The following is a 13,987-nucleotide window of genomic DNA, read 5'->3' as shown; positions in this document are numbered from 1 at the left end:
CTAATTTTACTTCTCTTGTGAGCTTACTGTGGAGACCATGTTCCTGCCTGACATGTAGGCCATGTAAAATTGTCAGGATATAAGATGATTCTTACAGGTGCTGTGCTTGTAGCTAAGTCAGTGAGTGGATGCATGTCAGAGGGTCCCATGAGCCTTAGCTAATGATGCCAGATCTATCAGCTATGTTACAGTGCACAGCAGACTCTTGAATGATCTCTCGGACCCTCTCAGGATGTCTGTGGACCTAAGGATGGAAGTAAGTTAGCGTAGGATGCTTTTTTATGTTAATAAGATGATGCTAGTTGATTAGATCGTGAGTATTAAATTTGGTAAGCTGTTGTGACTAAATACTGCAAAATCACCTCTTTCTGAAAGATTGGGGTAAAGGGCAAAAGGAGTTCTTGGTTGATTAGTTTGAACGGGAGGATATTCCAGATTGCTACTTGATTTTATCATCGCGTTATACAATATAGCAATATGATGGGAATAGTAAATTATAATAACAACTTAAAAGCTGATGTATACGATATAATGTGTACACTCTATGAATAACGTAGTTTTTATTTTTATGATGCCTTTAGCTCTTCCTGGCTCCTGACATCTATTAGCATCTGACACACTTTGAAGTGAAACTTGTGCCCTGTGTATATCTTAGAGAAAGGGACAGTTAGGATGAGTTTAAACTGGAGAAGCAAAAATAACATCTTTATTGGTATAACACATAATGGCCACCAGAGATGAAAATGGGAACTTTTTAACATGCCAACTTATCTACATATGCAAATTAGTTTAATTCTCAATGGCTCCATCACAGATTTGGAGAAAGGCTGGCTACTCTTATCCAGTATATTCCTCTTTTAAAAAAAAAATCAACAGGTCAGGTGGTAGTGCTTCACTCCTTTAATCCCAGCACTCAGGAGGCAAAGGCAGGTGGATCTCATTGAGTTCGAGGCCAGCCTGGTCTACAAGAGGACAGGCTCCAAAGCTACAGAAAAATCCTGTCTAAAAAAGCCAAAAAAAAAAATCCCAAAAAACAAAAACCAAAAATACCCACCAACATCAAGCTAAAATAATAGCTGAAGTCAACCATTGTATATATCAGCGATTGAAGAACTGATATAAACCTATACAAACAGCACCACAGTCATGAAGGCTTTTAGAATTGGATTTTTTTTTTTTTGATTTTTAGTTTTCTTTTCCTTTTAACTATTGCAGTCTTCTTTGGTTACCAAGAAACCCACATTGTGTCTCTGTAAAGCCCAGCATCGCTGTGGCTTCAATAGAAGGTAGAAGTTTGTAATTCCGTATGTAACTCCAGTACAGCAAGGACAAACAGGCTGGGGTACTCAGGAGGTGAGATGACAAGCTGCTGGCCCTGTTCCATCAGCATCACTGTAATTAGGACATGTTAACAGACCTGTAGCTTTCTTCATAGCCGTGTGTGTCTGCTAAACTTAGAACAGGAGTTCTAGTTACTTTTTAGCAGAAAAGAATTAGGTAAAAACATGCCATTTCCCGGAAAGCGTCAGGTGTTTCGTTGTTGAGCAATCTCTTTAAATGGTGATAGCTTAAATATTTACCAGGAACTTTGGGGAACTCCCACCTTTCAGTAAAAGACTTTGTTTTGAATCTAATCCAGGCCTCTGGGTCAGAGGCGTCACTCAGCAGGGAGTTCCAAGGAGAACCACATTTCTGAGTTCTAGTGTCCTGTTCTTGCCTGCCTTGCTTTCAGCACAGGAAGACATAGCAGTGCTGCCTGATTTGATGCAGGCGTCTGACACTGGGGGAGAGGAGCGCCTCCTACAACGGTTTTGCCACAAAATGCCTATTAGAAAAACTCCCTACCCTCTAAAGCAACTTCAGTCATTTTAAAACCTGGATGTCAGCTTCATAGGAGCTGTAACGGCTATAGATTCAACTCGTTGGATTATGTATCAGCTGAATGGAATTATTTTTCATGATGAGCATAGCACTTCCCCAATGAGTGGTTATTGTAATAAAAATCAGTACCTTTTCCCTTTGTGGGTTTGTGTGTGTGTGTGTGTGTGTGTGTGTGTGTGTGTGTGTGTGTAAGAAATCATAGGGTGTCCTAGCTGTTAACACCCAATCTTTTCTCAGGCACATTGAGTGCTTAAATGAAGCTCTAGGATTACAAGAAAAGATGGCATTTGGGATAGATCTGAATGCCATTTCTACTAAAGTGTGTATGGAATAGGTTTATTCTCATTGTCAGGGCTACTTCAGTATTCCCTTTTTTTCCAACAGCGGTTCTTACCACACTACCTGGATGTCTCCTTGTACGTGAGCAATGCTTAACCTCAGTGTGTGCTTACACATCAAGGTCCACCAAAGACAGTGTGTTCAGATCATTAAACACACAGCAGAACCCCAGATAAACCAGATGACCTGCGGTGTGTGTTAGTATTTAGGTGTCTGGACTGGGCTGCCATCAGCTCACCCTCATCTGGGCTCACCTCCAGCCTGTGTGTCTCCACATTCCACCTCACGGTTGTCAGAAGGACACCAACTGTTTTCCATAAAGGGGGGAAGAAGGCAGAAGATCCGAACATCCCATAATAGAACATGTGCGCTATAAAATGGTTCCTCCCTAGAATCCTATTCTTAGAGTTCTTAGGTTCAAAACCCAGTCTTTTGTATTTCCCAGAGCCCACTTTAGAATTTGTTCCAGGTCTTTGTTGAAATGAGATCCCTGAACTTGAACCAGGGCACCATGACTGAGTGTCCTCAGGTGCCAGCCTGACACCGCCTGTCTTCGACATGGCTAGCACCCCCCCAGACGAACTCCAACACATGTGTTTTGGTGGGGTCAAACATGACCAAGTAACAGAGAAGCAAAGGACAAAAGGAATGGACCAACACTGTCCAGTGAATATCACGTGATCTGTAGCAACACCTACTCCATTAAATCCATAGGAAGGAGATGCAAATGGATGTGAGTGGGTATAAGACATTGAAAGAGACTGGATCATTTGCTTGTGTTTCCACATCATGGACTTACACTCTTATCACTGTGAAAACCCGAAACGTGCACAACCAGCAGCTTTCCCCCTTCTAGCTGGTGAGCTTTATACCTTGATGACAGTCGATCCAAATCAGGGGTCAACTATTAGAAGGAGCTAACAGCGACATGAGATTTTTGTGATTCCAGTTTATTGAATGAGTAAATTCATAGCTTTATTTGCATACAGAAAAGTGCATAAGAAGACAGGTACATACAAAACAGTTGTGTGGCTGATCATCATTTTCAAAAATTCGGCCATCTAGAAATAGTTACCTCCAGTTTAGCACATCTTTGTGTATTTGGAATTTTAAAGTATGATTTCAAGTCTCTGTTTATAATAACTGAATAGGAAGTTAGACAGGAAAAAAAAACCCATATGTGGTAGATAAGTAACGATTAGCATTAAACAGAAACCCAGAGGACTTCTTCAGCTTGGATTACTTGAGGCTAATCAACAGAGGCTCACAAGACCAGCTTCTTGCTTAAATCCTGAGCAGTCATTTTCTTCTACCAAAAAATAAGATTGTATCAACACCCATAAAACCTGAGCATTAAAGGTCAAAAATTAAAAAAAAAAAAAAAACTCAACATAAGCTTAGGAAAACTAAAGAGTTTGGCAGGAAAAAGCCCTTCAGTACTATATGACAAAAGGACTAAAAATGAAAACGCATTGCATAGGTTTCCAAGGTTATGCAGAAAATATTGCAGGCAGATTTTCAATGATAACCTCAAATATTCATTCATCACCCTCTCTCCTCTCTTCAATTATTGTCTTATTTAGCTATATTACTGTCGTTTCAAGAAAGTTCGCAGTTACCTGATAAAGGCGTAGAACTACCTCCAGTATGGACCCAGTGTGTTGGGTACAGTCACACTTAGCTTTCAGAACATAGTCCTTCTTTGCTGAGCAGAGTCCAGTTTCTTTCCTGTGTTAAATTGCTCTTCGGAAGTTTAAGAGAATGACACCCTATTCCTTGTGGAGGATGAGGATGGTGTGCCTTCCAAAGTCTAGGCATTGGACTAACAAGGACTGAAGGTGGATGTGTGTGTTCCAAATCGATGAGTCGTTCAACGCCTTTTGACCCAAGAAAATCTGTTCCGGGGTATTGTTTATACAAACCCAGGAGCAAAATGGACCCAAAGGAGGATGGGGGGGGGGCAAAGACAGGGAGAGATAAACAATGCTTTTTTTCTCTTTTAAAATAACAAGCAGGAGATTAACAATGGGATCTCCTAAGTCCTGGAAGACATCATCAGAATAAAGAGAAATTATACTTTTTAAAAAGTAATTGCCACAAAAATCATTTTTATTGAGAAAGAAAAATCACATGATATGAAATTAGGATCATCAAGGGAAATTCAGGCCATAAGGTCAACAGGGTCAAACATCTGGAAAGAAAACAATGTGAGGCCCCAGGGAGAAACTGTTTTATTCGCCTTGGATAATGCCTGATGTTGGAGTTAGAATTTTCTCCATTTCAAGTTGACGAGAAGCACCTCTGAGGGCATAATGATTTTGTCTGATAATGACAAAATGGTCATCTTGAACAGGTCCTCATTTGTGATTGAGAAGTCTTGCTTTCATTTTACCCAAAAACCTTTCTGAGTAGGGATGGGAAGCAAGGTATCTTGCTGTCCTAGTAACAGAATGTTTAAGTTATTCCGCATACCAGGAACATCAAATGACTTGGAGCTACGAGGATTTGGGCATTTTCCTCGGGGTAGCGTCAAATGAAGGGTTAAGGTGGCCGCACCTCCCAACTGGACAGTTGAAGGGGGAATATTCTGAGAGGGCCGCAGGGCACAAAGGACAAGAATTTGGCAGGGAAGCTACTTCATTTATAGTTGAGCTAGAGAGTTTGGGAGCTTAATTTACGTAAAACCATAGTTTCGGTTTAGCTTCAGCCTAGACAGAAAGTATAAGGCATTTTACAAGAGGCAAAGACAAGTCAGGCAACAGATAATATGTCAAAGGTGGAAGGAACAAGGTCAGAGGTCCACACGTGTCTGGCTCTCAGCTCTCGTCCTTGGCTAAAGCCAGTCTTTTGTTCCTCTGGGTAGTCAGCATGACAATGTCCTAGAGAAACAGGGAGAAGAATGGTTAGGATAGTTGGGTTGAATGTCAGTGTATTACAGATGACACCATCATTTTCAAATGTTAGGGATAGGACATCCCAGAGCTGATGGGAAGAGAGAATAGACAAGATAGAATATCCACTAGATGTGATAGTGTGTGCTGATGACTTCAGCACTCAGAAGGCTGGGGAAGGAGGCACCAGATTTCAAAGCTAGCCAAAATCATATAAGAAAGCCAAGACCCGACAGAACTAATGAGGGAGACCCTATACCAAACCATCTATACCTGCAAGGATTTACCTGGACCGGAGCAACTGATTTGGGAAGACCCACCCTAAAATATGGGATGGGGATCTTTGCAATGGGATTGTAGGCTAAGTAAGAAGGAGGGGCAAACTGAGCACCAGTATCCATGAGCTTCTGCTTACTGATTGATGATGCAGTGAGACAAGCTGACCTTGTGCCATGACTTTCTCATCTTGATGGACAGCAGCCACAAGCCCTTCATTTTCTAGGTTGCTTTTGCTAGGTATTTTGTTGCAGCAACAGGGCAAGTAAATGATACATCACGCAATCTGTGCCTATTTTATCAATGACATTTTAGTCATTTATGTATAATGAAATAAACAGGTTGGTACTAAGTTGTAATTCATGGTTTCAGAAATCCTCAGGGAACTTCACAATGCATTCTCCATAGACAATGGGAAATAATTATTGTTATTAGATGTGAGGAAGTTATCTATTACAGATAACTGAAGAACGAGTTTAGCCTTGATCAGATGAGGAAATATTGAAATAAAATGGGCTTGGATTCATTTCATTCATTTTTACTATTCTACCCTTCTGGCTGTGCCTTGTCTAATGTCATGTGACTTAGCTTAATTTTTTTCCCCCTTCTCTTCAGTGTCATGCGATCAGAACACAACTGGTGTCATTTATTGATGAGAAGAACAGATCACAGGGAGCCCTGGCAGAGACTTCAGCTTTCCTAGAATAAAGTCCACTAGAGATGGGATGGCCAAGCCTCTCACTTAGTTTGCACTTCTATTGCTTCTGAGGGCAACATTGACAGCTGTCACTGGGGTCAGAGGAACACATCACAGCTCAGGGACCAGTCTGAGATTATCCTCGAGGAAAGAGATGAAAGAGAAGTTGTATTGTCATCAGTTTCAGAAAGTCCTTCAAACCTGGACATTTTATAGAAAAGCCAAATTGTTATGAGGATGCTATGCCTTCAACATGATTTTTTTTTGGGGGGGGGCGGTTAAAGACAGGGTTTCTGTGTAGCTTTGGAGCCTGTCCTGGAACTAGGTCTTGTAGACCAGGCTGGCCTCAAACTCACAGATAGTCACCTGCCTCTGCCTTCCAAGTGCTGGGATTAAAGGCATGTGCCACCACCGCCTGGCCAACAGGAATTTTTTTTTTTTAAGTAAGTCTGGGAATGTAGCTGGAAGGCGCTTCATTCACGGAGCCCAGTTTTGATCTGCAGAACTACATAAAACTTGATGTAATGGTGCATGCCTTTAACTCCAGCACTTAGGAAGTGGAAGGAGGAGATTCAGAACAAGGTCATTCTCTGATAAAAAAGAGAGTTTGATGCAATGTTCTATTGAATTTATTTCCATACAGACCTGAACTATCAAAAACACAGGACAGAAGATTTTATCTCCAGGCTTGACTACTCTTAGTAAGAATTAATTTCCTACATGCTCAGCCTTATTATTGTTAAATTATCAGAGTATTGATTTTCATACCTATTACTCCCAAATTACACATATGTAGCCTCTTTCCAACTCTAAAAATAAAACCTCACCCTTTACCTTCCGTATCACATTTTCTCACCATCCACCCTACTGCAAGAAAATGCTAAGCAGGTTCTTCAACTTACAGAAGCTAGGCGAAAGGATTTCCAAAAGGGCTCCTGCGGGCATCAGAAGATGTGGGCTGAGAAGCCACCTAAGAGATAAAACAACACAACAAACACTATTACAATCTTAAGAAAAAAACATTGATTAAACCTGTTTCATTTAAGCAACACTTAACACAGCGGTTCTCAACCTTCCTAATGCTGTGACACTTTGATACAGTTCCTCATGCTGTGGTGAGTGCCAACCATAAAATTATTTCATTTCTACTTCATAAATGAAATGCTGCTACTGTTATTAATCATAATATAAATGTCTGATATGCAGGATGTCTGATATGTGGCTCCTCCGAAAGGGCCAGTCAACCCCAAAAGTTCACAACCCATAGGTTGAGAACTACTGACTTGGGCCATAAGCCAATCAGACATTGTACGTGTCTACAGTGACCTTTGTCTTACTTGCTCGAAGATGATAGTACATATTGTTTGTTCAAAGTCAAAGCTGTGGAGACTTTGCATTTGCTTCCCTCTGCTTGGAAGAATTGCTTGGAAGAGGTATAGAACTATTGATGGGAGATTAAAAATTAATCTGTAAAGGTCTTTAACAGACTATTTTGATTCTGCTTCTCCCGTGTTTTCACAAGACCAGTTCAGTGAAATCCAAGAGGAGGTTTCTGATAGTATTATTCCTCAAGTTCAGGAGATGGGAAAGCCTATGGAAGACAATCTTGCTCCAGCTTGACTGTATGTTCACACTGTGAAGTTTCCTAAGAACACCTCATAGGCAAATAGGTATTCCCAGCAAAGAGTTGTTGCATGGGGTAGGTAGATTCAGGAAGCTGCAGGGGTATGTGGCATGCTCTACTAGGATTCAGTACTTACGGGGGGCTGTGATGAACTTAAGCATCCTTTGGAGAAGGGGTTCTCAAGTGAATTGTCAGCAGACTTGGTACCCGAGAGGAGACCCTGTCTGGGAACTGGCTTTGGTGGTTCTGGAAAGCAAGGGACCCAAGCAGTTAGTACACAAGTTTTGCTCGCACACGTGTTCCCTGACTGGCTTACCTTTGAAACTTAATTCTTTACACCGGTGAAAGGAAAAAAAAATCACCACACATACCAGGACTCTATTCATCTATCAGAATAGAGAGCTACGTTTATACTTTATCTAAAGTGGAAGACTCTCAGAAGTTCCTTGCTTGTTGGCCATGAATGGGGGCTATATTACCTACCATTCAGCTCTCCAAATGCCCTTTCTATAGCTTTCAGAAGCCCTTTCAAAAACGGTCACTGGGGGGCAGCATTGGGCCAGTCCTTGGGATTGGCGGAGGTAAAAGGAATGGTTAAATTACCACCAGAGACCCCAACACCACAGCAAGCAGGAGGCTGGCTACTGATGAAAATAGAAGGGTCCTCTGAGTTCCCCGTGCGACTTTAAGGCAGCTGAAACATTAGTCGGCAGATAAGTGAGCAAACTTACCGTTAATCTTGCTCAACAGCTGATTGGCATCAAAGTCGTCATGGTCTACATGCTCCTGAGGGATGCCAACTTTATTGTTGAAATAGCTGGAGAAGGCACTCGAAGTCCCCGTGGCCGGTGTCTCCCCCTTCCTTGAGGGCACAGGTGGTTGCCGCAGCTGGAAGTCCTTAAACATTTCCTTCACTTCCTTGACTTCTTTGTCCCCGAGTGGGTCTAAGCCAGTGAAAGCATCACTGGGAATGTCCTTTAGCGGGCCATTTCTGGGAGGTGGCTGAGGAGGAGTGGCCACAGAGGGCAGCGCAGGCGAGGGCTGAATGGGCATGGCAGGAGGTGAAAAGGTGTTACTCTGGAAAGGATTCCCCAGGGAGCTTGTGGATGACCAAGCATTGGGTGGTGCCACGGGTGCAGCTGAACACCAGACTGCGGGGGCTGGAGGGGAAGCTGGGGTCGCAAACGACGAAGTCTGGTTCCAGACTTGAACCGCTGGGGTTGTCCCGAAAACGATCGGCTGACCGAAACCTGAAGGCTGGCCGCTTATTATGGCTCCTGGGACGACAGCTGTAGAAGGACTGAAGACGACAGGTGCCCAAGGTCCTGCTTGAGGGGGTGCTACTGGAACACCCCCTGAAGGAAGAGGGAGAGAGATGTCATCAAGAGGCAAGCTTGAAGAGAATTACTTTATTTTTATAATGATGTACTAACTGTATAAAATCATGAATTTAATTGTGACTTTTCAAACATCCAGATAACATACTTTGGCTGTCTTTGTCCCTTTGACAAGAATTCTTGATTTTTTAAGAAGCATGACTTTCTGGCTGTATCTGTAGACCACTCCCAAGGCAAACTACTCTGTGAAGTTTTGAATCTGACTCAGAAATAATGGCTTCAAGAGATTAAGTAATTCTGATGGTTAACTCATTCCCACCGTTTAGCTGGAATTCGAATGCTTGTTGCTTGTTCTTTCCACCACACGTCTTCCCTCGTTAGAAGAGTAATACATCCTGTAAGTTCCTAATCATGAATAAATGGATGCTTACCAGAAATGCATCGATGAACCTCCAACACCCTGAACAGAACTTGCAGACAGTAAGAACTGATTTGTCAAGTGGATAAACAAGCAAATCAGTGATGATCAAGCAGTTAATTAAGACAGTTCACTGTGGAATCACTATTTAGTTTTTGCATTTAACAGCTGGCTGCTGCTGAGGACTTCTGGGAGCCAGTTATCACAGAGGGACACAAGTTCTCCAAAAGCATCGCTCCTATTTTAAAGGGTCCCTCCTTTTTTAATGCTGTCAGACTTGACACAGCTCCATAAAGGGAAGATAAAACATAGCTGAGATCCACATAGTTTAAACTTTACACATGAAAACGGAAGAAAGACTATTATCCCAGGATGGCTGCTTCCAATAAAAGTGTTTCCTGCCTTGTGTCACTTGCTAGACGAAGTTAGAGCAGACTAGTTGGAAGACAGGAGAAGCAGCCCCCTTTGTGGATAACTGTGGTCTCCTGTCAGAGTTTTATCTCCAGGGCCTGCGTATCTGTCATGTTCCTCGGGATGCAGTTGCCTCATGAGAACCCAGGCCTCTCCAGCCTCTGTTCCGTAGGCGGACCCATGCCCTGCATCCTGCATCCTGTTCTAACACAGGACATTCATTCTCTGCAGTAACCATCCGCTAACTCCAGTCCAGCCTCACCCTCAGTCACGGATGGTGCTACCTGTCCTGAGGGTCAGAGCACAACATCCTCTCACTCTCCATTTTCTAATCCAACCAAGCAAAGGCTTTAAACTTGGGATAGAAAAGATTTATTGCTGTTGGCCCCCCCCCAGAGTGAGAGGAATTTTGAAATGGGGTTAGGGGCTGTTATAGGGCCCTCTCTTTTGATCTTTTTCTTATCATGAATGCTGGCATCTGGTCAGGAGCACACCTGCTCCACTCCCATAGAATGGCCGCCTTACTGGATCAACATTTCTCATTGAGGGAACGGAATCAGGAACACATATAATCAGACATGGAAAGCTCACAGTCCGTGCCCATAGAGGTAAACTCATGTACCTTGGCCCTGACCCCAGCACATTAGTCTCCCATTTTGGCCTCTTCACAGCAAGGCACAAGAAACAATTACTTGTGCATTGGGGAGCTAATTCACACACTAACTTCACAGACACATGGGGGCCAGGACTTATTTGCGTTATGGGACACATTCACAGAAACTGTGACATGGCTTCTCTTATTAAGCCTTAAAAGTGGGTTTAGCGAATCAAAGACCTAGATATTAATCCACACACCTTCGAACACCTGATTTTTGACAAAGAAGTAAAAATTACCAAATGGAAAAAAGAAAGCATATTTAACAAATGGTGTTGGCATAACTGGATATCAACATGTAGAAGAATGAAAATTGATCCATATCTATCACCACACACAAAACTCAAGTCCAAATGGATCAAAGACCTCAACATAAAGCCAGCCACACTGAACCTTATAGAAGAGAAAGTGAGAAGTACACTTGAACGCACTGGCACAGGAGACCACTTCCTAAATATAACCCCAGTAGCACAGACACTGAGAGAAACAATTAATAAATGGGACCTCCTGAAACTGAAAAGCTTTTGTAAAACAAAGGACATGGTCATTAAGACAAAACAACAGCCTACAGAATGGAAAAAGATCTTCACCAACCCCACTTCAGACAGAGGTCTGATATCCAAAATATACAAAGAACTCAAAAATCTGGTCATCAAAAGATCAATTAAAAAAAAAAAAGGAGTGCAGACCAAAACAGAGAACTCTCAACAGAGGAATCTAAAATGGCTGAAAGACACTTAAGGAAATGCTCAACATCCTTAGTCATCAGAAAAATTCAAATAAAAGCAACTCAGATTCCATCTTACACCTGTAAGAATGGCCAAGATCAAAAACACTGATGACAACTTATGCTGGAGAGGTTGTGGGGAAAACACCTGCATTGTTGGTGGGAGAGCAACTGGCACAGCCCCTTTGGATGTCAGTGTGGCCATTTCTCAGAAAATTAGGAAACAACCTTCCTCAAGACCCAGTAATACCACTTTTGGGTATATACCCAAAGGATGCTCAATTGTGTCACAAGGACATATACTCAACTATGTTCATAGCAGCATTGTTTGTTATAGCCAAAACCCAGAAACAACCTAAATGCCCCTCGATCAAAGAATGGATAAAAAAAAATGTGGTACATTTACACAATGGAGTACTACATAGCAGAAAAAAATAACAAAATCTTGAATTTTGCAGGCAGATGGATGGAGATAGAAAACATCATTTTGAATGAGGTAACCCAGACACAGAAAGACAATTATTATATATACTTCCTCATAAGTGGTTTTTAAATATAAAGCAAAGAAACCAGCCCACAAATCAAAATCCCTAAGAAGTTAGACAACAATAAGGATCCTAAGAGAGGCATATATAGATCTAATCTACATGGGAAATAGAAAAAGACAAGATCTCCTGAGTAAATTGGGAGCATGGAGACCTTGGGAGAGGGTTGAAGGGGAGGGGGAGAGGTGAGCAGAGAAAAATGTAGAGCTTAATAAAAATCAAGAAAAAAAAAGAGAAGAAACACTTAACTCACATAGCTGTTGTGAAAGTTAAATTTATGTTTGTGCAGATACATTGCAAGACTTTGATCTGTAAGATCTTAGAGTAATACAATTTATGTGTAGGTAAAAGTTTTTAATTTTGATTATGTTTGAATTAGTTCTCAAGATTAATAAAAGCACAGCTATTTGTCTTTTTAAAAAAGTGGGTTTAGTTTAAACAAAGTAATTGACAATGTTTCAAAACACATTAGTGTTGTGAATGGAAGGGTCATTTCCTAATCATTTCAACCATTGCGAAGTGCAAAATTAAGATATAAAAGGAAGCCCCCATTTACCATCCTTCATCCTGAATTACTTGTCTTTCCTTGCAAAACTCTGAACTCTAGTCATAGATAGTATCAATGGGAGTGCCATTTGTAAAAGAGAAAAAAATATTTCATTTGCTAGGAAGTAAGTGCTTGGTAAGTCTCCTTTTGTGCCAGCCTTCATTCCCATCTCCCAGAGACCGCCCATTATGTTTCTAAAACATTTATGGCCCAGCTGGAGAAAGCAGGGGCAAGGACTGAGGAAAAAGAGAGTGCAGGCATAAAGCATTAATTTTATTACCTTCTGAATCTAGATCAAAACACAGGGTTCAAGTCAAAGCCGAGGGCTCAGCTTCCTGTAGTCCCTTCTCCCTGCTCCCCCCCCCCCCCCCCCAGATCTCGAGAGGAGGCAGTCCCCCAGCTGGGTCCAGCGGAAGCCAGACCTACAACCTTCCAGGCTTTGGCTGAGGATCACTGCCAATGGACAGGGGCTACACTGTGGAGCTCAGTTTGAGTTCCATGTCCAAACTTGGAAGAATCATCAGTATTCTGCTGTTGTAGACCCCAAGGCCTCAACAGGGGCATATCGCCAAAAGGCTTCACTTCGTCTGAATAAATTAACAGTTATAGGGTCCAGCTGTATCTTCAGGCTGACTTGTTAAATATTGGCTGCTAGAATTCTTCAAGGGATTGATAGGAAACTCCAGAGCTCTGGGATGTGATCTAGTCACAGACCCTGAATGCAAGTTCTCTGCCTTTCTGTGAAGGAAAAGATACCAGCTGCTTCACTGTGGGCATAGGGAAAAGAGCAATGCCAGAAAAGGCAGCTTCTGAAGGGCACAGCGTATTTCGAGTATCTCTGGGTGTTCTAACATCAAGCAGAAGCCTGGAACTCACTGACTTCCCACCTTCACCTGGATTTCAACCACTCAGCATTGGTGACAGCTGCCTTCTCTGCCCTGCTCCAGACATGTTTACTGTGGGAGACAGACATTCTCCTCTTTGCAGGAAAACAGCAAAGGAGAGAAGACGGGAAATAAAGGAGGAAAAGGGATCTTGGTGACTGATTCTGTAGAGGGTAGGGAAAGCCATGATCTCTGTTCAGATCTTACTAAAGGAACAGAGAGTCCTCCTTGATCCTTGGTCCCCCACCTCCCAAGGTAGATTCTCTTTGGGTTTGCACAGGTGCCAAGAAGCAAGCCAACAAATGGAACCCCCAGCAGGATGGCACAGACTATTGTTGGGGGTTCTGAAACTGAGCTATCAAGCCTGAAAAGAACCAGAGGCTGTGGAGGAAGAGTAACAGGACCAGAACTCAGTCAATGTGCTTGCTTCTACCATCATCCTGCAGCAAAGGCTCAGGGGAGCCAAAAAGTCAGAAATAGATTTTAACCCCCAGCACATCCCACTGTCTAAGAAAACTCCATCTATGCTCTTTCTAGCTTTACTTTTTTCCTAGATCTACTTAGATGCTCTTCTAGAAAAATTACTCATTATTGAGTTGCTATGGGGCAAGTCTTCAAAAACAGATCAGAATCCGTGACCACTGCCTACTTAGAGCTAGGGGCAGAGCTGAGCCCAGACTTTGACTTTATGATTTAGCCTTGCTTCCCGCTTAACCAACACCCGCTTCCGGGCACATAAGAAGAGCTGAGCCTCA

The 13,987-nt window shown here is 42.4% G+C and overlaps 1 protein-coding gene across 4 annotated transcripts in view; it reads right to left on the bottom strand.

Moving 5' to 3' along the window:
• Positions 1-3,153: 3,153 nt before the first annotated feature.
• The window catches only part of Dab2 (DAB2, clathrin adaptor protein), a 53,982-nt gene continuing 43,148 nt past the window's right edge, over positions 3,154-13,987 (bottom strand). For all 4 annotated transcript variants that reach the window (XM_005356588.3, XM_026783792.1, XM_026783790.1 and 1 more), the window contains 4 exons: positions 8,440-9,063; positions 7,845-7,954; positions 6,987-7,054; positions 3,154-5,099 (listed from right to left, as the gene is read on the bottom strand). In XM_005356588.3, the coding sequence (XP_005356645.1) occupies positions 6,992-7,054; positions 7,845-7,954; positions 8,440-9,063 (797 nt within the window). In that variant the 3' untranslated portion in view covers positions 3,154-5,099; positions 6,987-6,991. The remainder of the gene's footprint in view (positions 5,100-6,986; positions 7,055-7,844; positions 7,955-8,439; positions 9,064-13,987) is intronic.

Source organism: Microtus ochrogaster, chromosome 19 (assembly GCF_000317375.1).
Source record: "Microtus ochrogaster isolate Prairie Vole_2 chromosome 19, MicOch1.0, whole genome shotgun sequence".
Lineage (NCBI taxonomy): Eukaryota > Metazoa > Chordata > Mammalia > Rodentia > Cricetidae > Microtus > Microtus ochrogaster.
This window is presented reverse-complemented; position numbering and strand designations above follow the sequence as displayed.